We start from the raw sequence: 26,801 nt of genomic DNA on the forward strand, positions 1-26,801 counted from the left end.
TCGTCTTATCCTATTGATCATGAATGTGAATGGAAAAAAAAAATCAATCAGGTTTTAAAAGAGCAACGAGCTACTAGAAACCCGTGGATAATAAACCATAAACCTCCTCAAATGAAGCCACTGTACAGGTGCCAAAAACTACCTGTGATGTCGTGCTGTTTGAACGAATCGCTGTAGATCTGGTGCTGATTGGGACAGTGTTTCTTCAGCCATTTGCACACGTCCTGTTGGGTCCACAGGGCCACTGGCTTGGACAGCTTCACATATCCTGTCTGTATAAGATACAAACATAATAATAAAAAATAAGAACTCCTTCTTTTAAAAGCTTTTTACACAGTCATAACTATTAATAAATCCTGTTTATGGACTACCGCTTACTTTTTTTGGTCAAATCGTTTGATCTAGAAGATGCAGGTAAAATACTGTTATGTGTCAGTGTTTTCCGTTATTTTGACCTGGTGGGATCATGCCACTTTCACTTCTTAACTGTATTTTAGTGTATCTGAATCTTTACAGGCTGCTTTGTGACATTTTCCCTTCTGCATCCGTGATCAATGACTAATAAGTGATTTTTTACACTATAACTCCAGAAAAATGTTTAAAAAGACAGTCAAGAAATCTACAGCTGGGAGCTCAGCACAAAGTAAAATATTTAATCTTGAATTACACACACTGTTATGTATGAATTAAACATATGTTCTCAACATATGTTCACATTGTACAGCTCAGAGAAACGTATCGCTTGCGTTAAAGTTAAACACTAAATGGCTCATTTTTCCTCAACAACAAAAAAAAATCTGTATCTAAACACACAAAAAAAATGGTGACTAATTGAGAAAGGTGGTGTTAATTTGTGCAAATCAATTCTGTGAGGGGAAAAATGAGAAACACAAAGGGATCAAAAACATGGACTCGAAATAAGCAGCTAGAAGATGAACAACTTGTGATGTCGTCTCTTTACATGTGCGGAAATTTGGCCCCTGAATTATAACAGGAAGCTTAGAGGATAACTTTAAGTTTTCTATTTTGATTATTTGCTTTAACGCCTGATAAGCACGTTAATCAAAATTACAGATGTCAAGAATGCATGCAAGCTCTGAGCGCTGCAAATGCACCAAACCAGTACAAGAATATTTCCACACAAGCGGTAGACCAGCCAACATCAACACCACCAAATGTCTCTGCACATATTGAACATATGTTATTCTCTGTATATCTTATTATTTATTGTGATTTGCTAGGCTTTCTTTAAGCACCGATGTGGGACAGTACCACACTTTCATTGTACTACGTGTAATGGCAATGAAGAGTTAAACTATTAGTGCACTTTTGAGGGAAATTAAAAGTATGCCCCTTCAATTTTCCTGTTAGTTTTCTTGTTGACTGACTTTTGCTGTATGCTGGGAAGACTTGCAGTGTTTTATTCTTTCTGTATGGGCATCTGAAATAAAAAAAGAATAAACTAGACCATAAGAAAGACAGATATCGTACTGTAAAAGCACAAGAGGACCAACACTTACTGCTATCCAGGGCCAATAGTAGCCAAAACCTATAATATTGTAGCTGTAGCCAGTTTTGACAGAGAACTATGAACGAGTGCATGCATACACTTCTCTGTTTTGCATTGCAGTCTTGCTGCAAGACACCCTTCTTATTTAAACGCACTACTTCAACAGCGGGCTATGCAGTAGACTGCCAGCGGATTGCTCTTGAAAGTGCTGGCAATGGATTTGATTTTGATTGAGGGGGCTACTAAAATTACAAACACAGAGAGGTGATTAAAATTTCACATCCACTCCCCTCCACTTCAGCCTGCTCTCTGGCTGCCGTGTGGTGCGGCATAGCAATGGAAGCCCCCTCTTTCCTCCACCCAAAGAAAGCAGAGCAGCAGGTACTGGCAGCATTTCTCCCGGCTTGTGCCTTCTCGCTCCTTCTTTCTATCCCGTCTCATCTGTCCCCCACGTTCAATCTCACGCAGGCCCTGTCAGATCTATCGCATTGTCTTTCTCACTTCTTCTCCCCGCATATTGTAGCCCTCATCTCTCCCATCGCCCTTCTCTCACCTGTTTCTTATTATATGGTGCTACCTCACTCTTGCCTTTTCGGTGTCTTTTCACCACTCCTTCCCACTCATCACGCGGCATCCCTGAGAGAAAGAGAAATTGAGGGATGTGTACATGCTGATTTGAGCATATGGTCTGTATCCCGTGTAGGTAGGCGAAGTGACAGACAGCCAAAGAAAGCAGGTAGGTATGTACGCAGAAAGGCGAGGCCGCCTCTCTCTCAATACGATTGCTTGGCAGCCTGCAAAGGATAGGTGTAGAAACTGCAGAGAGGGGAGGGTGTGGTATTACAGGAAGAAACCACATTAACCATTAAACACAGCTCAACTCAATGCTAATTAACCCCGACTATAAGCCTGAGGCGACAAAAGAGAGAGGGAGGCCAGGATGTCGTAAGAGTGAAGGATGGAGAAGAAAAGAAGCGAGAGAGAGAGGAGTGTGTGTGTGTGTGTGTGTGTGTGTGTGTGTGTGTGTGTTATGAAAGCATGTGAGAAAGTAGAGTGTAGAAAAGGAGGAAAAAGAAAAAAGAGAGGAGGCTGGGAGTGTGAAGGATGGCCGGACTGACAGATGATCCAGAGGAATGAAAAGCAAAAAGCCTGGTGCTCCATGGTAGACTCAGCAGAGTTTGACACAGGAGACTCTCTCATTTTCCATGAACCCATTTGTGAGTCAATGGCCATCTGTGTTTTACATTCTGCACTGATTTAGCCCATAGCTGTGTTCCCTGGGCCTGTACAATAGGTGAGCCGGTGCCTTTCTGCCTGCCAGCCAGCCTGCAGAGCCAAAGGGCGGAGAGAAAACAGAACAGAGAAGAAAACAAGAGTACAATCATGCTCAAAGAGCTGTGTTCAAGAGACTCCAGGCCAATTAGAGTTTTGAGTGACAGCGCAGGGGTGAGAGAGGAAGCCCGCTTTATTTCTAAGTGGAATACGTCTGGGAACGAGCACACAAAGACGCACGCATTTATCCACATGTGCAGCCCGTTCGCACAAACGCGTTCACACTGGAAGGAATGCGCATAAATGCAATGCATACGCACGCACGCGGCACATTTGTATGACCGCCATCTGTGCCGACATGCGTACAGTGTTGTGATGTCCTTGGATTTAATTGATATCTGAAAGCCCAGTAGAGCTCCCAGTATTCTTCACGTTACCTTAGCAACAGAGCAAGGACAACCTCAAAAATTAAAAGACGAGAAATAAAGCCCTTTGGGGGGGGAAAACGCACAACCCTAAGATGAACCAGAGTCTGCGATAAACATACATTTCCAGTCACACTGGAAAAAAACAACTATTACATACATAATGAAGCATGTAATCCCACTAACGCTGATAAGCATTTAAAGATCCAATATGAATGCACTCAGCTAAATTAATCAAGAGGCAATCACATGGCCCCTTTGTGAGGACAGTATTGGAATACAAAAAAGAGCTGGGAATTAAAAAGCGCTGAAAAGCATTCCAGAGACAAACACCATGTGACTGAGAGAGTGAATTTGGCAGTGGTGTTGTACGGCAATAATTGTTTCTTAGGAGAACTGCAAACCCCCCTCCTCCCCGTGCCGCGGTTTTCATTTTGCCTCCAAGATTGTCGGGCTGATTGCAGGGTCAAATGGCTTTTCACTCAATTAAAAATGTTAACTACAGCAGCAATTAGCTCATGTAAGGACATTGTCTTGTCAATAATTTGAATTTAGTGCTAAACTGACCACAAGGAGCTTATGAAGTGAAACAGATTTATTAGTTCGTCTGAGTTTTGCTTACTTACCAGAAATAACTCAAATTCAACCTCGGCTCTGGATATTTCCCTGGACAATATAAAGTGGCAGAGGTCATTTATTGAGCAAATGCATACACTGTAAAATCTAATTAGTTCCCAGAACTCAAAAAAATTGAGGAAACTCGTTGCCTCAAAAAAATTGAGTAAAGCTTAGCTAAAAATGGCTAAATTAGGCCAACTTATTTATTTTGAGTACTCTGTACAAGCTCATTTGTTCCCAGAACTCAAGAAAATTGGATCAAGTTTACGTAAGATGACCAAGTTAGGGCAACTTACTCATTTTGAGTACACTGTACAGCCTTGTTAGTTCCCAGAACTCAAAAAAATTGAGGAAACTCGTTGCCTCAAAAAAACTAAGTAAAGCTTACTTAAGATGACTGTTAGGACAACTTACACATTGCAAGTCTGCACTATTAAGAATAACTTGATATTTCTGACTGTACAATTTTAATTGTTTACCTACTGACAAACATTTCAAGTTCAACTAAATTAAAAACAATGTGTGGTAACCTGAATATGATTAAAAATAATTAACAACACTTTTTGTAATGATGTTAAAATCAGCCCAACTTTTATTTTCAAACACAACAAAGTATAACAGCCAACATACTGGACACTGTTCTGCTGAACAACAAACAATTATAATGCCATCACTGTTAGAATCTTACAATGAAACAAAGTCTCAGATGTAATTATTCTGAAAATAAGTTTAGGCCTATCACAAGTTTGTTTTGTACTTACTTATATAATCAAAATAAAATATTTGTTGTTCTGTCACAAGTGCAGTCTCTGATTTAAACAACACATTTGTTTTGCATTCCAACACATGAGCTGGAATGTTGTAATATTTTAAGGATGGCTTGTTTCCAGTCCAGGCATTACTGCCTGAATGACTATCATGGATCGAGGTGATCCAAATGTAAGTGCAGAAGAAAGTCTTTAACCTCCCTTAAGTACAGTGGCAGTGGATGTGGGTTGGAGATGCAATGAGCTTGAACCTGCAGGCGACCATCTTCACTGACCACACCATCTGTGACGGAGGACTCATCTCTCCTGTTGTCCTGCAAGCAAACAATCATATTTTTTGGAACATGAACTTAATTGCTTTCTTAAAACATTTTTTTCTGCATTTGGTATAAAACAGACTCCAATTTACACAATCTCAGGCTCCCTCCCACCGGAGAGGTGACATTCAATGTCCCAATTGTCAGTCTGGATAGCCCTGACCACCACCCAACACACAATAATGTCATGAAAGCATCATTTTAAAAAGGGCTATGCAAACATGGCCAATAACTTTCATTCTAATGATGTGCAAAATGATTTGGGCACAAAACAAATTTTGCTGTTAGAAAACTTGCAGACTTGACTATATACAGTGTAGACCCTCTAAACTAAGTTTGGGGGATGTGATCTTTCAAGAAATGCAGACCAAACTGTTGTTGTTTGTTTACTTACACAGCGTGTCTTGTAGAATTAACTGGAGTCAACAGCAACAGCATAGTGCAGTCATATCTCAAGTCTAATAACAGAAGACAGGAATAGATCAGTAAAGAAACAACTTCCCCAAACCAAAGCACAAATAAAACAATAAGTAAAACAGGCTGATCTAAAGTATGATTAAAGTTCAGCCTGATTAATATAAATGTCACTGACAGTTGCTAATATATTGGAAAACCAAAATACTTACCACTGAGTTGATGTCTTTCTTTCCAACAACAGGAGTGCTGGTCCCGAGCCTCAAAGACAGTAAGAAGCAAGCAGAGGGAGAAAAAACAGAACATTTTTTCAGAAACCGATTTGATCCTTAATGGCTGTGCAATTATTGTAACATAGAGATTGCTTATGTTGTTAAATAAAGGCTAGATTTGACATTAATAGATGCCACAGATGTTCAAAAGCTGCCACAAAGCATGAAAAAAAATGGACGTCTCCGAAAACGTTGGAGCATTTTTGCAAATATGTGATGTCTCGATAAATCGAGCAGATATTTGAACTTTACACAGCTACATTCTCGCCTGAAAATATCTTAAAAGTTTATTTTGTGACCCAGAAAAAGTAATACGTTTTTTAGCCGCGCTCCTCCGCCATTGCCGCGCTTACAAGTACGCACAGGCTCCGACAACCGGCTAACAAATGCGATCCTCCTTTTCCCCAGACTACCCTTTCTGGGTCACAAAATAACCTTTTAAGATATTTTCAGGCGAGAATGTGGCTGTGTAATGCCCAAAGATCTACTTAATTTATCAAAATATCACATATTTGCAAAAGTGCTTCCACGTTTTCGGAGAGCTCTGTTATCCACCAGCGCCATAGCTGACCGGGAGGTCAAGGCTCGATAGAGTCCAGGAGCACAACTAACTCCTGGCTTATTGTTTTCAACCCCCCTGCACTCTTTTGCTACTCAGGTTAAACATGATATATATATATATATATATATATATATAGTTAGTTATGGTTATGGATTGAAAATACCCCCCATACCCCAGCCCTAACGGCTGCACCTCCCGAAGAATTTTGTCCGGGCTCTTATCTCACTTTTTTATTTCAAACAATCAACAGAAAATTTCACAGACATAGTTTTATGTAAGGTTTTTAAGGCTGTGTTAATTTTTAAGTAGCATGAGCCCACAAGAGCACAGCGGCAGCAGCAACGCTAGGCTAACACTAACTAGCTAGCAAGATTATAAACCTGGTGCTAAACTAAGAGAAGCCACAAAATCAGTTTGAATAAGAGTAAACATTTACTCACCAAGTCAGTGTATCAGGTAAAGATCCACAGCAATGGCAATAATCTCTTGAGCTGACGCTGCTCCAGGTTTGCTCAACATATTCCATAACAAATGCACCATGAACATGCGGACTGATCCGAGAGGGAGGAGGACGTTAGTCACGTGGCATTTTCAAAACACATCTTTCATCCTTCCGCCCTGAGAAGCAAAACTTCCAGCTTACTTAGTTTTTCTAAGTTAAGACAACTCAAATAAATTGAGTTTATCAGCATTTTTGCATAAAAAGTACTGGTAACTTATTTAAATCGAGTTCTAATAACAAATTGTTAAAAATTGAGTTCAGCCTATTTAATATTTTTAATTAAACACAATATTACATTTTACAGTGTACAAGGGCAGAACAAATACTGTTCCTTTTATTTCAAACCCTTGTCTAGTAGCCTTCATTAGGCGCAGCGGTGTTTGTTGAATAAATTGTAGCTGATTCCTTTTTGTCCTAAACAGGTATGAAAAAAAAAATGGAAGTAATGTTCACACAGTACCAAAAGTTGCGTGTAAATGTCAGCGTTTCTTAATATTTTGCTTCTAAACAGCCAGACTTTGTTGTAATTTTTGTTGTCTTTAGGTTTTCTGAAGGTCTTTCAAAGTATTTCTTTGGACATTGGCTGCTTTTGCACTGATTTTCCAGCCTTTGTACTTGATCATTTTTGAAGGAATGGTTTTCTCTTTTCTTTGCTAAGCCACTTAACAGCACTGACCTATGAATCACTCAAGCATAAAAATGGCACTTTACTCAAGGGATGAACCAGTGTTGACACAAAACAGATAAGACAACTAAGCAAAAACACAATTTTAACTATTGTAACAGCAGACAAAAAACCAAAAAACCAAAACATAATTTCTGACAGGCATATTGAATTCGTGATAACAATTCCCAAAGAGCTATTGGGGTTTTTTTGTATGTGAAGTGACCGGCCTAGGTAAACAGTATCTGAAAGTCGTGTCCTTTTGCACATTACTATAAATGTAGGACACAAAATCAGAATCATGTAATTTTAGAGAATTTTTCAGTTGTTTTGTTTTGTATAAATACTTATTTAATGTGCTAGCAATTCACTTCAAATAAATAACTATGACGACTAGAAGATTGAAAAAAAAATTCCCAAACTTTTATAGACAATACAAGGTCCTGACAGCCAATCTGAACTTATTTTCATAAAATTATGGACGCCTCAAGTAGAAAGAAGAGAGCCTGTTATCAGTGCTCATTTCAAAAGTCACCAACACGCCACAGTCACACGTTCACACACTCATTCAAACAGAGGTTTATTCTATGCCTTTAAGAGCTTTCTAACTATTATACCAGACTCACAAACTCTGATGTTTGATCGCACAGTATCAGCAAAATACTGAATTTAGTGTTCAGTATTTTGCCCAAGGACATGCAACATGCAGACTGGAGGAGCTAGAGAATGATCTTTCAATTGGTGGATGATTAACTCCTGAACCATTCATGGTGGTGCATGAGTGCACACGGAAACCTTGAACTACTGTGAAAACACCATTAATGCTATCCAGACATCTTTTTTTCAGGAAAAGGCTTTGCTTATTTTAGCAAGATGATGGAAACCTACGACAACTGGGATAGGATACCCTACAACCCACAACTGGACAATAGATGGGTGGATGAATTAAGCTAAATATATGATAAACTAGGTCCTAAAATGTTAAACAGTGCTGATTGTACATTGGCAAAGGACGGGAAAATGTATCATTTGAAAATATAATTATCAAAACTACTGAAATGCTTAAAGTGTTAAAAATGGATCAGGATGCAAGACAGTGGTTCTCTTAAATGTGCTGCTGACATAAATTTCAACGTGAGTGTAAACAAGTCAACATTAAAACCACTGTCTATAATACTGTGTGCAGTTTTTTTTTTTTTTTTTTTTTTTTTTTTTTTTTTTTTAAACGGCCCTGCCAGGGGTAGTTTGCATCTCAGCAACAACAAGTGGTCCGAGAAAAAACCAAATGAATGCCAGAAATTGAATTTCCCAAGCAGAAAATTGCATTGTAATAAAATTATTGGTGTTAGTCACATGGCTAATCAGTGTATATTAAAAGAAAAAAACTCATTAGTTTCAACATTTCGATTGTTTTTTTATTTTTACTTTCAATTAAATCTAGAGATTAAATCAACTGCAAACTTGCAAAATTGTATTTTGGTTTTTATTCTAGACAGCATTACAGCTTATTTGGAAACACTGTTATAGCTAAATATACCAATATACTCACAGCTTCTCAAAAATGCAATCCTGTATTTACATAAGGTCTTAAAACAAAGTGCTACCACATTATATCTCATTCTTTGTATAAGTTATAATTTTAGATCCAACTTCTAACCCTAAATCTAATCCTGATTTTACCTTTTAATTCCATCCCTCAGTTCTCAACAGCAGCGGGAAAACTGAAAGGTTGTATTAGACGCTTCCTTCTTCCTCCATCCTGAACTTCCTTATGTTACACGAGTCACATTCCCTGTTATATACTACCCTCTAGTGTCACCACTAAACACTGCCTCCACGTTTAACTGCAGACTGACGGAGAAGCACTAAGAAGAGCAAGGCAGCTGCCATTAATGTCATGTTGACTGAGTGAATGGGTGTCTGAGACACGGAGCCCTGTGTCGCCTGTCCTATCTCCACTGCACAGCTAATTAACAGCTCTGGCATGTTCTCTCTCGCTTTCTTTTCTTTCTGCCTCGCTCCATTTCTCTCGTTAAGAGCTGGCAGGAGATGAAAATTCCCTGTATTAATTAATCTGTTACATACAGGGATGAAACCGTGATACGGGTGCGTGTATGTGTGAGTGGACAGGGTAGAGAGGAGTCCAGAGAGCTGTGGATAGCTGACAGAATAACACACTGTGCTGGAAAAATTAATAAGCCTTAATAAGGAGCCTCTGTTTGAAATTGGATTTACAGGCGATGCCAACTTTACTCAGGCACATCAAAGAAAGTACACCAGATCCCTTCAGAGCACCTGACCTTGGGATTCAGCGGGGTCCATAAAGCATAGCAGGGCGTGTTAACACCAAACAAGATATATTCACCTTGGGCTTCATATTGATTACGACTGAGATGAGGTTATTTGCTATGGATGTTATAGCTATCCACAGAGTCTAAATGGCTGATTTATGCTTCATGTTTAATCTGTGGCTGAGCCTTGACTCGATTATAAATCCGAGCAGGCGCACGATTCAACTTTAATCCAATATTTAAAAATTAACGCTGCTGATGTGATGAACTGAAATGACCTGCTGTATGCTGTTCCACAGAATGGCACAAAGGTCTGGATTTATTATGTCTTCACATTTATTCAGTGCTAATTGATGGATCGTTAAAACAGGTACTTACACTCCACATGAAAAATGAGATGAATGAGCCCTAGCATCAAACTCTCCCTCTTAGTCAGCAATCCTGACAAAATGTTGAGTTTCTCACCTGAAAAGCTGACGAAGCTTGGTAACGTTTGTCTTCTATCAACTGAAATGTGTTTGTAGGGCTGAAAAAGCACTCGAATGTGGCACCGGGGAGTTTCAGTTAAACAGGATTTCGATTTCTCGGGGCGAGGTATCAATCACGAGTGCTATGTTGACTCTAGAATTAATACAGACTCTCAGTTTCATCTGCGTGGCTGCTGTTATTTAACAGCCAACAACATTTGATTAGAATTTCTATTTGCAAGATATATAGTCCCTGGACTCATATGCATATACACGGACAAGCCAAAACATTACGACTGCTCACAGATGTAGTGAATAACATTGATTATACAATGATGCATTTCAAGGTCTGGGATTAATTAGACTATAACTGAACATTTGGCTGTTAAAGCTGCGCAAATGGGCAGCAGTAAAGAACTAAGTGACTGGCAAGGGTGAAGTTGCAGCCAGATGACTGGACGGGAACATATCTGAAAGAGCAACACTTATCAAGTGGCCCAGTTTGGCACTGTTGAGTACAAACTCGCAGTGGTCTGAGGAGAGATAAGGCATGAACTGATGGCAAGATGTTTTAACTGTTCCCAGTTAAACTTGAGAGGCTTGACGCACCCCGGGCAGCAACATTTGATGGTGCAACACGCCACACGGCACCTTCAATGGTCTTGCTTTGATGGGTCCATTGACTTGGCACCACACAAAGACCAACAAGCAAATGAGTTGAGACATTGTAATGAAGGGACATGACAATCAGGGAGTGCTGAAGAGAAATCTAAGGGAAAATACTGTAACAGAGGAGGCAAGGAGCCAAACAACAGTGTAACCTGGGAACATATGAGCCAATGACGCCTGCTCACAGCACAAATGTTGTTGTTAAGATTGTTGTAAAGATGTAGGAAAGTGTACTTTTCTTGCCTTTTCACAAATAATATTATTAATTATAGCATTAGTAAAACACTCTGGAGGGATCAGCTAAAGACATTGATGCTAAGGTGCTCAAACCTTATTTTGCAGCAAATAAACATCAAATTTTTTAAGTATCACAGTACAGGATTTGGTTGCCGTTTCTATGCTCTGTGCTTTTAAGATGATCACCTACTGCACATATAACTGCCAGGAGGCATTCCCTAGATGACAGCCGAGTGGTGAGAGTTTCACTTATGAGGACTTTGATATGAGGGAACGGGAGGTTTTGAAGCATCACCGTGATTTAGACTTGGTAGTGCACGCATATTTATGAAATCAAAAATAATATGCCGAGCCATATAGAATGTGAAAGAATGTGGTCATATAATAGCACACATATGTAATATTAATTGAAGTTGAACATCATTTAATTAACCTCAAATCCTGTAAGTACTAATAAATACTATCTGTCCTGTGTCTCCAAAGCTTGATAGTACAGATTACTATGAGACATAATTAAACTCTTTATAGACTAGTCTACTTAGATTTTTCCAAAGATAGGAGATATTAAATCTAGCGCACAGGGACATGTGACATTGAGGCTGAAAGTTGTCAAATAATTTCTGCAACTTTCTGTTTGCACCAATTCAACCAGGCCAGGTTGCAGGTCTGGTATTTCAAAGAGGTTTACACAGAAGCTGGTGTCTGACTCAAAGTACTTTAATCTTCTTTCATTGTCGTAACTGATGATCAGGAAAGAAAAAGAGCATATGGCAGTTTGCATACGTTGGAAGCAAACACTACTCTCCCAATCCGTGTATTTCTGGAGAGGAAACAACTTATGAGTCTTCACTGCTGTTGATGGGTCCTTTCATCTATTATCAGGGACACCAAGGAAAACAACAGCTTGTCTGTCACTGCTTATTCCACATTAAAGTTATTGTTGGTGCTTACAAGGTGGACAGAAACATAAGGGGTTACTTTATCTACCTGACTGGCATACTATTTTGTGCGTGGAAAGCAAAAGGATGTGTGCCTTCCACATAATGTGACAACAAATACCATCAATGTATCATCAAATAAGAGTAATACGTGCAGTTATATCACCACAGTGCAGTTAAGCATGCTATGTGAATTCCTTGTGAGATCTGAGAACTTGTGCTACAGTGTTTCAAGTGCTATACTTTTGTTTAGATACAGTGGAGCATTTCATTAACTTGGTTTAGCCTGTTAGCATTCCAGCATTTGCTAATTAGCACTTAAGAAAACACAGTAATTACACTTTTATCCAAAACAAAGCAGCTAATTTGAGGGGTCACAAGTGTAAATCTAATACTAAGACTTTCATCATTTCAGTTTTTAGTGCGCTCGAGGTGGCCGATATTTATTTTGGGAATTTGGACACAAAAAATTGGACAACCTGAAGCTTGCTGTCAAGCCAGAATGTAGAGCAAACACGTTTGCAGCTAATCAGCCATAAAGCAATAAAAACTGAAATAACAGTCACCCCCAAAGCAGGTTTTATTTCCAGGTTTATTGTTTATTTTACTCTAGATTTGATTGATTTACAACATTATGCTGAAAGGAAAAAAGATCAGAAAATAGCAACTGAGACCATAACTGGGCAAAATGTTTAAGTTTTAGTCAAATGAGGATTAGGGTCCTTTTTCTCATAGACTTCTATACAGTCACACTTTCATTCTGCCCATGCTGGCTTTTAAAATAAATATATATATTTATGACACACTGAGAGCTTATATCCAACTTTTACGCACAGTCTGTGAACTTGATGGATATTTCAAAGGCATTAAAAACCTTTTAAAAATTTCACAGTTAAAGATCAAACTACAACTCCCTCGACAAATGCAAAGAGACATTCTTTTTTAAAATGTACCTAGCAGCCCTGAATGTTTCAAAACACTACGCATCAAAAGACATTAAACAGTCTGTACCCCACAAATAATATAAAAGATATTACATGTAACAGTTCATATTTAGTATTTACTAGCAACTGGTCATTCAGGATGCTGCCACCTGCAATACTCACACAGCACCGTCACCCAAATCATTCCAGTAGTGAGAACACACTCCCCCTGACTATTTCAATTCTAAACTCGTGTCTCTAACTCACAGACTTAATGGACAAACATGTAATATAAATATTAGCCATCAGTCACCTGTTTTCTTTTTTTTTTAATCCAAGCTTCTCTTACAGTTACCATGAGTCTGAAAATTGCTGACTCTGGCGCCCCTTAGCTGCAGTATGATAGAAAACACTATGAAGACACTATGGCAGCGGTCCCCAACCCCTGGGACACGGACTGGTACCAGTGAGTCGTTTGGTTCCGGGCTGCGACAGTTGAGGCTCGGGTGTGAAATTTATGGTTTTCAGGTTTTTTTATCGTTAACTCGGTTTCCCTGGGTCTTTTCCCGTGTTGTAGTTGTGTGTTTTCAAAGAAATATTTACACGTTACCATAGTGACCAGAGAGTATTAAGGGACAGAGAGGAGGATGTTACACTCAATTTGTTGGTCATTGTAGGAGGATGCTGCCAATAAAGTTAGGCAATTACACAGTGAATTCGCATTTATTATTATATTTGAAAAATACCCCAGTTTTTGTCTTGCTCGTATCATTTTATTTTGTTGTATTTATCCGCGCCACCTTAAAGGCAGATCTGTGAAAATATTGTCTGACATTAAACCGGTCGGTGGCACAAAAAAGGTTGGGGACCGCTGCCCTATGGCACTATGGAGACACAGAGAGTACAGATTTGCAAAGAAAAAGAGGCGTTGGAGTTGTTATATGCTTGAAATAACAGGAGATTAAATAATTAATAATTGGAAAATTAAAAATTAAAAATTGAAAACCAAAACCAATACGCCAGTGCTCTCTGGATTAAAAGAAAAATACTTCTGTTGTGTTGACTACTGTGCTGTGATAGATGTGGCAGAACAACTCTTACCCGGGTCAGCTCAGACTCTGAGACAGATCGGTGTGGCGGGGAGCGCCGCTGGTACCTAGGAGGGCTGACATCCTGATAGCTTGGGCTGTCGTCATCCAGCAGGACAGACCCCACGTCCACAGACTCTTCCTCCTCCTCCAGCTGTGACGTCATATTCTCCTGGCACATCTGGTGGTCAATGCCATTCTGGCTCAGGTTGCAGTGAACAGCTGAGTGTGTCAGAGGGCAAACATTTCCAAGTGATTAGCAAAGGGTAACAGCAGACATTTGCCATAAATAGGACGAAAGTGTAGTATTGCAATTTTAACTGGAGGTGCTTTGCATTACATTTGAATCACTTAGGTTCAGGTATGTACTCTAGTTAATAAATTAAGATTACAGTTTTCAATAAATGGGCCTTTCAATGCTTCTATAGTACACAAGAGTACTACATCATTTATGTAATAGTATAACATCTGTTTTTAATGGTCTCTTTTTACAGTTCTCTTAAATGTTAGATTATTAGATTTCCTGGTGAAATTCCAAACTGTGAGCAACACATGTTGAATAACCCAGTCCTCACACACTGAACGCTACACTTCAGAAATTCCACAAGATGGCAGCAGAGAGTGATTTATGGTGAGTAAGCCAGTGAAAGTCTCAGTCGTTCATTGTAATGCAACCTGTCTCCTACTACCAGACAGTTCTTAATACAGTGGACTGTTTGCAGACAGTTATCCAAAATCTGTATTAGAGCATAAATGATAACAGCAAAGTTTCAGGAAAAAGCTAAGTGTTACCTATTATTTACTAACATCTGAGAGACAAGTCCCAGAATGATTCTACATGATGAGAACAACCCAAATACAAGGCACAAAAATATCTTCTGCAAACAAGAAGACGAGCAAGTTATGCAGGAGATGATATGCCCCCACAGAGATAATCTGGAATTTACATAAACAGGCAGACATCCACAGAAGAACCATGACAAGTTCTCCAAAAAGACAACTTAACTGAAAACTGTGAAAGAGCACAACAGCAAAGGAGTTGTCTCATACATCAGCAATTTATTTTTTCTATCCTTAATGTAATGACCCTTCTATGAATCTCATACTCTTAAAAGTAAAGGAGACAAAGAGAATTTTGTTAGTGTGGAACTACCAGCAAAGCCAGCGTTCAGGCATCCATAAGTTGAAAATTCCAACAAGTTCAGGCAGGCTACAAAGTCGAGCTCAGCTGCCGGCCTGGCAGATCAGATGATATCAGTGCCAGCACAGATCAGCTAGTCTCTCAGCAAACTGGCACATCTCATTACGTGTGTGCTATTGAATATTCTGTAGCCTGCCAACAGTTTCTGTAACAACTGCAAGCCGCTCAGCAACCCACCTGACTTCATGTCGACTCTGTTGTCACTGATGCCAGCTGTGCTAGATCATTTTGTTGCCATGCCACGAAATACAAATTACTCCAGACGGAAAGAAACATTTTCTTTGGACTTCAGTGGACCATACTAAATTTTTTACATGTTACACTTGCCTAAGACTTTCAGTTTTTATGGAAAAATATTGCATTGTAAATTGGCGACATTCTCAGCATAACCCAAGACTGGCTGAGCACTACAGCAGGAGAGTTTATCTTTAGCCAGAAAAGCCTTTTTTCTTCTGTTTTTTTCCCCTCAAAAATCCTGCACAGTCGATTGCCTTGATAAGAAAACAACTGGAAATCTGTGTAAAAACTTGTGTTATGACTGCCACAAATTGGCATTCAAGGACATGTCTCAGGCAGATGACTTAAAAAAGAAAACAGAAAAAGCAATTCCTGTCAATCAATTTGCATGCATGTAAGAGATGAATGATAATAGTCACATATTGGCAGAAGGCTTGTATTACTCTGGGTAAAACCGTATCGTACTACTCTGTCATTTCCTCCATGAAGGGCTTATTTTTAGTTGTGTTTTTCAGGAGGTGTCAGACTCGAACACTATTTTAGTCTCATCAGGCAGTGATGCAGGAGCAGAAGTGACAGCTAGCAGTGAGTTGTTAGGTGTCACTAAAATAGGCCATTTGTCATCATAAAACCTGGGCACTTGTTCTAAAAACACCAGCGTCTCATTCATGTGGAATGGAAGTCAAAAACCCTTTTCATCACACCTGAAGTCTGCTTGGATAAAAGGTCAAAAAACATGTTTTTCGAAAGCCGCACATTCGGCTTTACTTAAAGGTCTAAAAAGAGTAACAGAATGAACTTGAAAAAAGAAGAGGAAAAAAAAGCACAACCGTGCAATGTGTCTCATATAATTGCCTGCAATAAATACATATTTGAATGTCCTTGATATCTCGGATAGACACATAGGCTTTGGGGAGGGTATAAAAGGATGACAGCTATCTACTGGCCAAACAAAAATGCCAGTCTGCTTGTTGGCAGACAAGCGCAGCCAGGAAAATTGCCAATTAGCGACTTATTTGAGACCACTGTCAGAGAGCAATTACAAGTCTGACACAGTTCAGACTGGACTGAAACAAAACAGCAACAATATCCGTGCTGCCATTCAACATACCAGCGGGGCCACCTACAGTAGATTTCACTACTATAGTTCCTCCTCATACTGCAACATGCTATACGTCTGGGAAATAGTGTGAACACATTTAAAATAAGGGAGAGAGTGCACTACATTTGTTCAAATATCTGACCTAGAATCACACCCTCTGTGTGTGTGTGTGTGTGTGTGTGTGTGTGTGTGTGTGTGTGTGTGTGTGTGTGTGTGTGTATATATGTGTGTGTATATGTATATATATATATCATGGCTAAAGCACTTCTGGGTGGATGCAAACTGCATTTCGTTGCCTTGTACTTGTGACATGTGCAATGACAATAAAGTCTATTCTATTCTATTCTATTCTATTCTATATAGTCACAGAGCACTTGAGCTAATACAAAAGTTGCCTGAATGACTCAGAGTTTGTTCAGATTACTGTTACGCTGTCCAAATGCCAGAATACAAAGACCACTTAGTGCTTTACTTGATTTTAAAATATTACAATCTTTTTGAGGACCTATGAAGTCACAATAAGATTCTTATAAGTTACTTAATAATTTAAGTAACTTATATTTGGCAGTATAGCTCTCTTTATGCGCAACAGAAGAAAAGCTAGAGCCAGAGATGCAAAGAACAAAGCTGATACCACAGCTAACAACAGATCTAATATTTATTGAGCTGTACACAGAATGGAAAGAAAAAAAACTGGGGCAGGGGTGGTTTGCAAAGCAGCTTACAGATGATTATGCTCAATACATTGAATGCATGATATAGCTGTTGTGATGAGCCTGATGATAATTTGTTGTAATGTTAAAATAAAGGGTGCCATGCTGGAGGCGTTACTACTAAAAAGTTAATATTCAATAATAGATTCAGTAATTCCAAAGGTTACATAAGTCATTTAGATAATATCAAATTAAAAACGTAAAAGCAGAGTTTTTCATATCGTATTTCACCCCCAATAATATCAGTACAAATTTGTACACAATATAAAAGTGTCCTATCATGATACTGATGATATATATAATCTGCATTTATGTTGCTAGTGCACAAATCCAGACTGCTAGAAAGCTGTTACAGCTAAAGGTGGGGAAAAAACCCCAACTTGAGGCAAAACCACCAGTACAAAGAGGAGACACGGCGGCTGAAGTGAAACCAAAAAGTAATCAACCGAGCATCTCACTAGTTAGACTCTACATGACAGGAGGACCAAGTGGTGGATGGAAATTAGTGATGCAGTTACACGGCTTTAATCAACTGCTTAAAAGGTCTGAGCCAAGATATAACATCTCAGGTGGAAGATATTAATCAATTCAAGTTCTATTATTTGATAGTAATGTGCAGGCTCTATAAGAGTTTCAAGGTTACATCACTTTACTTGTTAATATTATTGTTATTATTGTTTACTTAAATGTTTGACATTTGGAAAACACTGACTAAGCTGCTTTTGGGTTTGCATTTGATGAACTGCACTATAATGCTGCTGCACCTTGTGGTAATGGATTCACACTGTGAATTAGGTAGTCTGTCATCAGTGACACTAGTTCATTGGAAAAGAAGGAAAAGGAAAAAGGTCGCTCATGTTGTTTGCACCAATAAGTAAATGCTCCTGCCTGCAAGCTGCAATGTCTGACTGGATGTTATTTAGTATTTGTTTTTCCTTATATCGACCGAAAAATAATTATTGGAGATTTTCTTGAAATGTTGTGATATCATTTTGCTATATCAACCACCTGTAATTAAAATAATTAAAATCTTTAATTTGTGATTTAACCCCTACATTAGGAATCATTGGAGTGAGTTACCTATTCTAAAGCAAGATGAACCATGCCTTAAATAGCCTTGCGTGCTGTGATACGTCACCGTTAACTACCTCTGCTACTTTTATGATTTAAATTTTGTTTAAGCAAAGCGTTTAATATATAACTATATATGAACTATTCCTCTCCCACATGCCTCTTTTCTTACTTGTGTTTTTTGATACCTGTACTCAAAGTGTGAGGCAGTCTACTGATTGTTTAAGGATCACTCTACACTTGGTTAACACACTGACTGACTCTTTGTGTGACATCTTTAACCAGCTTTCTTCGTTTTCTAATAGGACAAAAGGCAAGTTGCTCTAAAATATGCCACATTAACTAACAAGGCTTACTTATAGATGGATAGACTACAAATGCTGATCAGGTGTAATATTATGAGGCTAATATTCTGTTGGTCTCCTTTTCGGTGCCAAAACGGCCCGGACCCACTGAGGCACGGACTCCACTTGACCACTTGAAGCTGTGCTGTGGAATCTGGTACCAAATTGTCATCAACAGATCCTTTAAGTCTTATAAGTTCCGAGGTGGGGCCTCCATGGATCAGACTTGTTTGTCCAGCACATCCCACAGATGCTGAGCGTATGAACCACGTGCATCGGTGAGCCTTGGCCACCCGTGACACTATCACTGGTTCGCCACTCTTTCTGACTTCGACCACCTTCAGTAGATTCTAACCACTGCAGACTGGGAACACCCTACAAGAGCTGCAGTGTTGGAGATGCTCTGAAACAGCCATCTAGGCACCACAGTTTAGTCCTTATTAAACTCACTCAAATCCTTACAATTGTCCATTTCTCTTACTTTAAACACATCAATATTGAGGACAAAACGTTCACTTGCTCCCTAATATATCCCACCCATTAACAGGTGCCATGATGAAGAGATAATCAGTGTTATTCACCTGTCAGCGGTCATTATGTTATGCCTAATCGGTGTATTACTACTTTAAAGAAAAATGTCGAACATGACACAGCTATAGTCCTGCTGTTTGATTCCTGATTAAAGAACAGAGCCCCGTGAAGCCCCATTTAAACCATACAAAGATCATACATGAGCGGGCCATGTTTTAAACAAAGCCGAATTGAGATGCGCGGCACGATGCATTGCTCCCTCTCACTGACTCTTTATTCTCTCCTCCCAGCTCACTTCTTCCCCTTCCCCTCCTCACCCTGACTAAATTCATGACTGGTGTGCAACCACTCTGGAGGAGAAATGAATTATACATCCTCTGCTAAGAGCATCTGAACAATGGTACAAGTAGACTAAATGGATGGACGGGTGAGAAGATGGTGAGAGGAGTTAGGCAAAGGGGGAGGACCACAGCAAACAGAGAAAGGACAGCCGCACTGGCCTGTCATCGTTTCTGTGGAAGAAGGGTGAGTGGATAGAGGGCTAAAAGATAGATTTTCTTTTCTCTCTCTCTCTTTTTTTTTTTTTTTTTAAAATAGCAACAGTTGCTATAAATAGCACCATTACATTCTTCCCTCTCTCCTCGCTGACATGCGCCGTGAAAGCTTTGCGAGGGAAGAGAGATAGATGAGGGAGGATATCCGCCTCCATTCTCCCACTCCGTTCTTTTTCTATCAATGGAACTCGGTGTTGGGAAATGAGGAGAGAAAATGAATGGAGCACACTTACGTAGAATTGTTACCAAAAACTGCCATCGCTTCAAAGCCAAATGCATTTCTATTAGAGGAGGATAAAGTAAGAATTAGATTAGTCTTACGTAACTCTGGTTCTCTTAATTACTGTACATGACTTTTAAACGAGCAGCCATTATCAATTGAATCTGAAAAGGACCAACCAGCAGGAATCTGTTTATATGCCTGCCATGAAAAACTGTAGGCACACTGAATATACTGACTGCTATAATAAGAATTTTAAGGGTTTTGGACCTGACAACAAAAAAATATATACAGTGATTCAGATCATCAAACAAAGATTAGACAGAGATAACCTGATAAGCACAAAATGCACTGATTTCATATTTTAAGGGAAAGAACATTCAAACTCTTCTGGCCCTATTTGAGAAAGTAATTGCTCACTAAACCTAATAACTGCTTGTGTACAGTTGGCAGCAAGAACTGCAATGGAGCGCTGGCAATGAGTCTTTCACATCACTGTGGAGCAACCTTGGCCCACTCTTCCTTGCAGAACTGTTTTAATTTAGCCACATTGGAGGGTTTATGAGCATGAACAGCCCATATAAGGTCATGCCAAAGCATCCCAATCAGAGGTCTTTGACTTTGACTAGGCTGCTTTGAGCCATTCGAGTGGACTTGCTGGTGTGTTTTTGGATCATTATCCAAGCACTTGAGCTTCAGAGCACAAACTTATGGCTGAACAGTCTCCTTTAGGATTTTCTGGTGAAAGCAAAATTCATGGTTCCATTAAATTTGGCAAGTCATCCAGGCCCTGAAGCAGCAAAGCATCCCCAGACTATCACACTACCACCGCCATGTTTGACTGTTGATATGATGTTCTCTTTATGAAATGTTGTTGTAGTTTTACAACAGATCTAACGGGACTCAAAACCTTCAAAAAGCTAAACCTTTTCTCATCATTTCACAAAATGTTGTGGATATTCAAGATGTTTTTTGTCAAATGTGACACAGGACTTTGTATCCTTTTTGGTCACCAGTGGCTTTCTTATTGGAACCATTTGGGCCAAGTCATTTTATTTTTGTTGAATACTGAACACTTTGTGAGGCCTGCAGTTCTTTAGATGTTGTTCTGGGGACTTTTGTGACCTCCTGGATTAATCATCAGTGCAGTCTTGGAGTCATTATATTCCTGAGAAGGTTTAAAAATGGCTTAGAAATGTCTTTGCAATCACTTCCTCACTGATGTTTGTCAATGATTTTGTTTCACTTCACGCTTTTGAGATCGTTTACCCTGCTTCACTTTGTCAGACAGCTTCTATTTAAGTGATTTCTTGATTCATCAGGTCTGCCAGTAATCAGGCCAAGGCGTGGCTAGCATATGCATATGGAGATTTGTATGCATTTTTTTCCCTTAACATTTATTTAGTCTAGAAGGCTTTTCGGGGCTGTTTGCAGAGAAGCCCAGTCATGTCATATTTGACCAGAGATAGTCAGGATCTTTGTATTCTCAGACTGTGCACTCCTGAAGAGACAGGCAGCTGTGTCTTATCTTTGCCAGAAACTGAAGTCCAACTTCAGTGACCGCAGGGTAACCCCCTCTCAGGCAGAAGTTCACAGAAGTTGAAAAACTGGAATTCATAATTGAAAGAAACGACAACTGCAACAGCTGCAGCTTTTGTTCCATTTTAAATTTGGATCTACTGTTTTCAGTGTAATAGCAAAAAAAAAAAAAGTCAAACAGTCTTTTTAAGTTTAATAACTGTTTTACATCAATGTGGAGTCCTGTTCACATCCCCTCATACTTAAAAAAAAAAAGCATCTTGGTGACACTGCTGATACGTTGGCCATGAATTGGCTCCTCTGCAGCACTATAGTGTTAAAGGTGCAACAAGCCAAATTTAGAACTACTCAATATTGCATCAGAGTACCAGTGAACACTGAGATTTGACACACCTCTTGAAATTCTACAGTAGAGCGTCAGAGCTGCAGTCCATGACTTCAAAGTTAGGTGATGTAACAAGACAGTAACCCAGACCACACCAGTAAATCAACAAGAAGTCATTCAGAATTCCCAGCGCTTTCCTTAACATTACTGAGATCCCATGGTATGACCTAAATCAGGACATCCTACAAATATCAACGAGCTGAAACAGTAATGTCAGGTCCAAAAATAGCTTCTTATTTGAGTAAAGTCCCTGAGGCTGCTATAAAATGTCTAATAGAAGTTTTTGCTGCTAGAGCTGGTACAAAGAGTTACTAAATTCACATATTAACTTTCCTTTTTCAGCATTGTGAGTTATTACTAGGTGTATTCAATAAAGACGGAAATGACTAAAGTTAGTGTTTTGTTAGCTCAAATAATGTTTGAATAGTCTACAACTATGAATAAGATAAAGATCAGAATATTTTTTTACCTTCTTGAAAATATATTTTGTGTGTATAAAAACAGTTAAAGTAAGCACAGTGTGGAAAACCAGTTTAAATAAAAAGCACTCAAGAAATTTATTGATGGTTGCAAATGTCACCAACTGCAGTTTAATAGAGAGTATTGGAGATCTCATGGAAGATTAGATATATCTAATGGGTAAGTTTGAATGTATTTATTAAGTGAATATTTAATATTTTACTGCATTGGACAGTTATTGGGTAAGATTTTAATTGATTAGTGTGATGCTTAATAGATAGGGACATAGTCTGTAGCTGTAATACAATCTGAAATGGTGTAATATTACATACAGTACTTTGCAAAAGAGCAATAGTTATTCAGGCTTTTATCTTTCACATTTTTTCTTTGGATGTTGTCCCTTTTCACTCATTTTTCGTCGAATCCTTATACCGATCCATTTTCAGAGATATACTTTTGGTTTCTTAAGCCACTTAACTCTGACCATTCAAATATAAAAAGGGCACCGAACTCAAGGGACGTACCAGACAATTTAGCAAATAACCCATTTTGAATTTTATCATCAGACACTTTGTTGCAAGAAGCCTAACGCAAAAACACAATTTGTTCCCATTTCTTTAGATGAATCTATGAAAACTTCCAAAGATGGCAAAATATAACAAAAATAATGCAAAAATAACCTTATTTTTGCACTTAACTGTGGAAGCTATTGGCCCAAAACTTGGCATATCCTGGCATGCTGTACAGTCTGCTGTAAAAATTTTAGGAAAATGGACAAGTGGAGGAAAAAATAAGAAGTGGCAGACCTTAAAAACTATCTACAGCAGATAAACAGTATCTCAAAGTCATGTCCTTAACAAATGGGGAAAAGGGTACAGCAAAGACCAGACAGAACCTGAGAGACACATGTGATGCATCATCAGTTCATCCATATACTGTTCACTGAAGCTCAAAAGAAGTGGAAGGTTGGGAAAGGAAATGGCGAGAAAAGACCGAGATATGCCAAATTACACAAGAACTGGACTGAAAATCTGGGACAACACATGTTATGGACTCATTAACCCAACTTAGAAATTTGTGGTGTAGACCATCATCGTCAGAGGTTAGGAGAGATGTACAATAATGACTCTCTACAGCCATCTGTAAAATATGCTGTTATGGTTTGTGGCTGGATTCCAGCCTGTGGTGTTGGGGATCTTTTCAAAACTGATAGAATAATGAACACAGAAAACTATTCAATTCAATTCAGTCTTACTTACAGTATAAAGCACCAAAACACAGCAACAGTTGCTTCAAGGCACTTTAAATTGTAAGGTAAAGACATTCCAGTAATACACAGAAACCCCAACAATCAGACGACCACTTATAATCAGTCACTTGGAGACAGTGGGAAGGAAAAACTCCCTTTTAACAAGGGGCCGTCATCTTCTGCAGCTGGTTGGGAGTGAGGGGAGAAAGACAAAAAGACACATGTCTAAATACTGACTTCCATTAGAAACATTATGCTGTATTTCCGTTTATGTTCGCACCATTCAGTAAAACACCGTATTCCCATTGTCCTACCAATTTATAAAAAAACGAGTGGTAGCTTAAGACTTGAACAGGACTGTATGTTGCATATTTGCCCACTTAAACAACTGTGTAAATGGCATTTTTGTGCACTTAAAGTTCAGACTCTTCCAGGGGTTTGGGTATTTTATGTTCAGAATTAAATTGGAGATATTTCAATATAAATGCAGTCCCCAAGCCCACTGCATCAGCTGTACAACATGGTTGTAGCCTGACATTTATGGTTTCTCTTCAGCAATAAAAGCTTTCAATAAATCTAATGACTGAATGACCAAGTGAATTCCTATAATTGAACACTTAACTGAGCTAACAGAGGGTGAGATATTTTAAATATGTACCGAGGCCGATGTGTTTCCCTATCTCCCCATAAAACTACACCCATGCAAGAAGAAACCCAGTGGAAAGAAAAAGCACATTTCCAAGAGGGGAAATGGAAGAAGCCAGACAGCAAATTTCTGCACTAACTTTAGAGCCAGTGTTTCACAGCACGAGCTGGTTCAAAGTGAAACCAGTAGTGGGTCCATAATCAAAAGTGATGTTTGCTCTGTGTGGGCGCTCAGGCTCATAGTGATCTCTTTCTCTTTGGCTGACTCCCAGGGTGTAGCAGAATGAAATGTTTGTGAATAGAATCAACTGTTATGACCCAGAAACAAAGCCTAGAGAAAGAGGCCAGGGCGAGCCAGATGACTGGAGACTGTACAAACTGCACTGCTGCTTTGAGACCTTGAGTTTGTTTTTTTGCTGCTTCCAGAACTTTTAGTGAAACAAGTTAATATGTAATAAGCTAACAGGCATGTACACAGGACAGGAAGGACGTGGGTGCCTTCATTCCAGAGCAATTGCGCCAGCAGACACTCTAGGGGAATTTGAAGAGGTTTTCTGGCACCCAAACTGACAGGATGTAGAGAACATGGCATTTCAGTCAACTGCGCAGCTGTGACTCTTTTTATATGTTAACGGTAGCTTAGAGCTGAATCAGAAATCAGTCTCTGTCACATGGCTGGAAACATGCAAAACTCTGCATCTAAAATAACTAAGGCATTTGGGATTTGCACATATTTTCCAGGCACATCATCAGTTGCCCCCATCTGTTATCTCTCTCCTGTTAGCTTCCACACGTTCATGTGTGCCCAGGCGAACACTGCATGCATTCAGAGTGATGTGCAGACGTTACACAACCCTGCATGTATATATGCAGACAAAGACGTACGCACAAGCTGTGAAGACACCTTCCAAACACTGTGCGCGTTTGTAATTCTCGCCCAGTCTGCTCGGAGGAAGTGAGCAAACCTAGCAAATCTACTTGTGGTGTCCATCCTCTGCTTTCCAAATTAGAAAAGAAAATGTGAGAAGAGTGTGGAAACGTGTGAGAGGAGTGTGTCTGCTCAGTTGTCTGCCCCCGAGGACCTTGGAAAGAGCATCTCCATCAGTCAGGGACAGCAGACAGTTATATCCTTGTTACATGCTAACTAAAGTACTAATTAGAATGTATCTGTAAACTAGAAGGCGACAGGAAATGAACCTAATGGCCTCCAGTATCGGATGTTCTGGACAGGAGCCTGTAGGATAAGCTCGCTGCCCAGAGAGACAAAAGAAAGTTACATGTACGTGATCGCTTTACTTATTCTTTTATTCTTATTCAAAGGCTCTTCTATCAGAATTAAACAAGATCAAGATATTCTTGAGAACATCCAAGAGAACACATGGTTATGTAAACCATTTGCTCTGTGGTATTTGACTTCAAGCTGTGCATAGTTTAGGTTTTTATGCTTCTGAACACTGAAAAAGTAGGGCACCCTTCTTTCACACTAACTGATCCATGAGTTATTAATACACCTACTGTTAAAGCCTTCCCCGGCTACATTAACATTCATGAGCTGCCTCTGCAATCTGGGACTCAGGTGAGCTCAGGTAACAGTCACAGAACATGACGTTCAGTGGGTCAGCTCTGTTGTTGTCGTCACCAGATTTGAAGTCAAACATGCCCCTTTTCTGCACACAATCGAATCAGCTCACTTAAGTTTGTGTGGCAGAAGAAACAAAAAAACTAGTGGAGTGGTCTACAATATTTGAGGAGTCCAAATATAAATGCTTGCTTTAATTTTTATTTCACGAAAAGACAAAAATGTGATGATAAAGTCAAAACTGTGCCCATGCCACAAACAACTACCCACTATCTCTATTGGAAGATCAGCTCTTTCTGCAAGAATCATGACAAAATGCTTAACTCTGTTACACACAATAATGCACAACCCTGGACCCCGGTTGATGTTAATGCTGAGTGCATGGCGACCAACAACAAGCCGCCAGAGCCTGACCTTCAACAGGTAACAAAATCAATGATCAGCAGTTAGGCCTGCAGCATCCAAAAAGATCGCTGCGCGCACGAGATTTTTCTGTAAAGTGCTGCGATGTGTTTTTGCCAACTTTTTGTCAGTTTGTTAATACTCCTGTGCCTTCATTAGAACAGAGATTTGTGCCAGTGTGTACACAGGTGGCCTAAGGCTCATATTGTTAAATCTCAAATATGCAACAGTGCATCAGAAGCAGAGTATTGCAAAAGTAATGCAAAAGTAATATGCCCCACGGTGCAATGAATTTTACATTTTACATACATAAATGTTTGTTTGTTTTTCCTGTTTGTGAGCAGGTAGGTGCGCCAAGGATTAAGATCAGGCTGACTGTGCATGGAAACACGAGCACGGAATGTTACATTTAGGTTCAGTGGCTTCAGTGATTCGGTTAAGCAGTAAAAAGTTATAATATGTAAGATTTCCACATTTATATGTCAGTGATTTTTTTTTAAGTTAGCAACAGTGCTGTCCCCAAGAAGCTATCAGGTTTTGGGCTCCTTTGATCACAAAATACTGTTTAGACATTTTTCCGGAGATGACTCGGAAGGGTTTCAGGAGGAGGGCCGGTTACAGGCTATGAAAAAGT

The 26,801-nt window shown here is 39.3% G+C and overlaps 1 protein-coding gene and 1 long non-coding RNA gene across 4 annotated transcripts in view; both read right to left on the reverse strand.

The window, feature by feature from the left end:
- samd12 (sterile alpha motif domain containing 12) overlaps positions 1–26,801 on the reverse strand; it is a 129,940-nt gene that overhangs the window by 90,280 nt on the left and 12,859 nt on the right. For both annotated transcript variants that reach the window (XM_084920053.1, XM_084920052.1), the window contains exons 2-3: positions 13,950–14,158; positions 143–272 (exon numbers count right to left, since the gene is read on the reverse strand). In XM_084920053.1, coding sequence (XP_084776179.1) covers positions 143–272; positions 13,950–14,158 — 339 coding nt within the window. The remainder of the gene's footprint in view (positions 1–142; positions 273–13,949; positions 14,159–26,801) is intronic.
- On the reverse strand, positions 2,892–13,930 carry LOC146363225 (uncharacterized). 2 transcript variants are annotated; one of them, XR_014799285.1, is made up of 4 exons: positions 6,598–13,930; positions 5,536–5,584; positions 5,304–5,367; positions 2,892–4,906 (listed from the first exon to the last, which is right to left on the reverse strand). It is a non-coding gene; the product is annotated as an uncharacterized LOC146363225 (long non-coding RNA). The 2 variants fall into 2 exon arrangements; XR_014799284.1 differs by having other exon boundaries at positions 5,536–13,921.

Source organism: Perissodus microlepis, chromosome 22, assembly GCF_051167445.1.
Source record: "Perissodus microlepis isolate ML-2025 ecotype Zambia chromosome 22, ASM5116744v1, whole genome shotgun sequence".
In the NCBI taxonomy this organism is placed as follows: Eukaryota; Metazoa; Chordata; class Actinopteri; order Cichliformes; family Cichlidae; genus Perissodus; species Perissodus microlepis.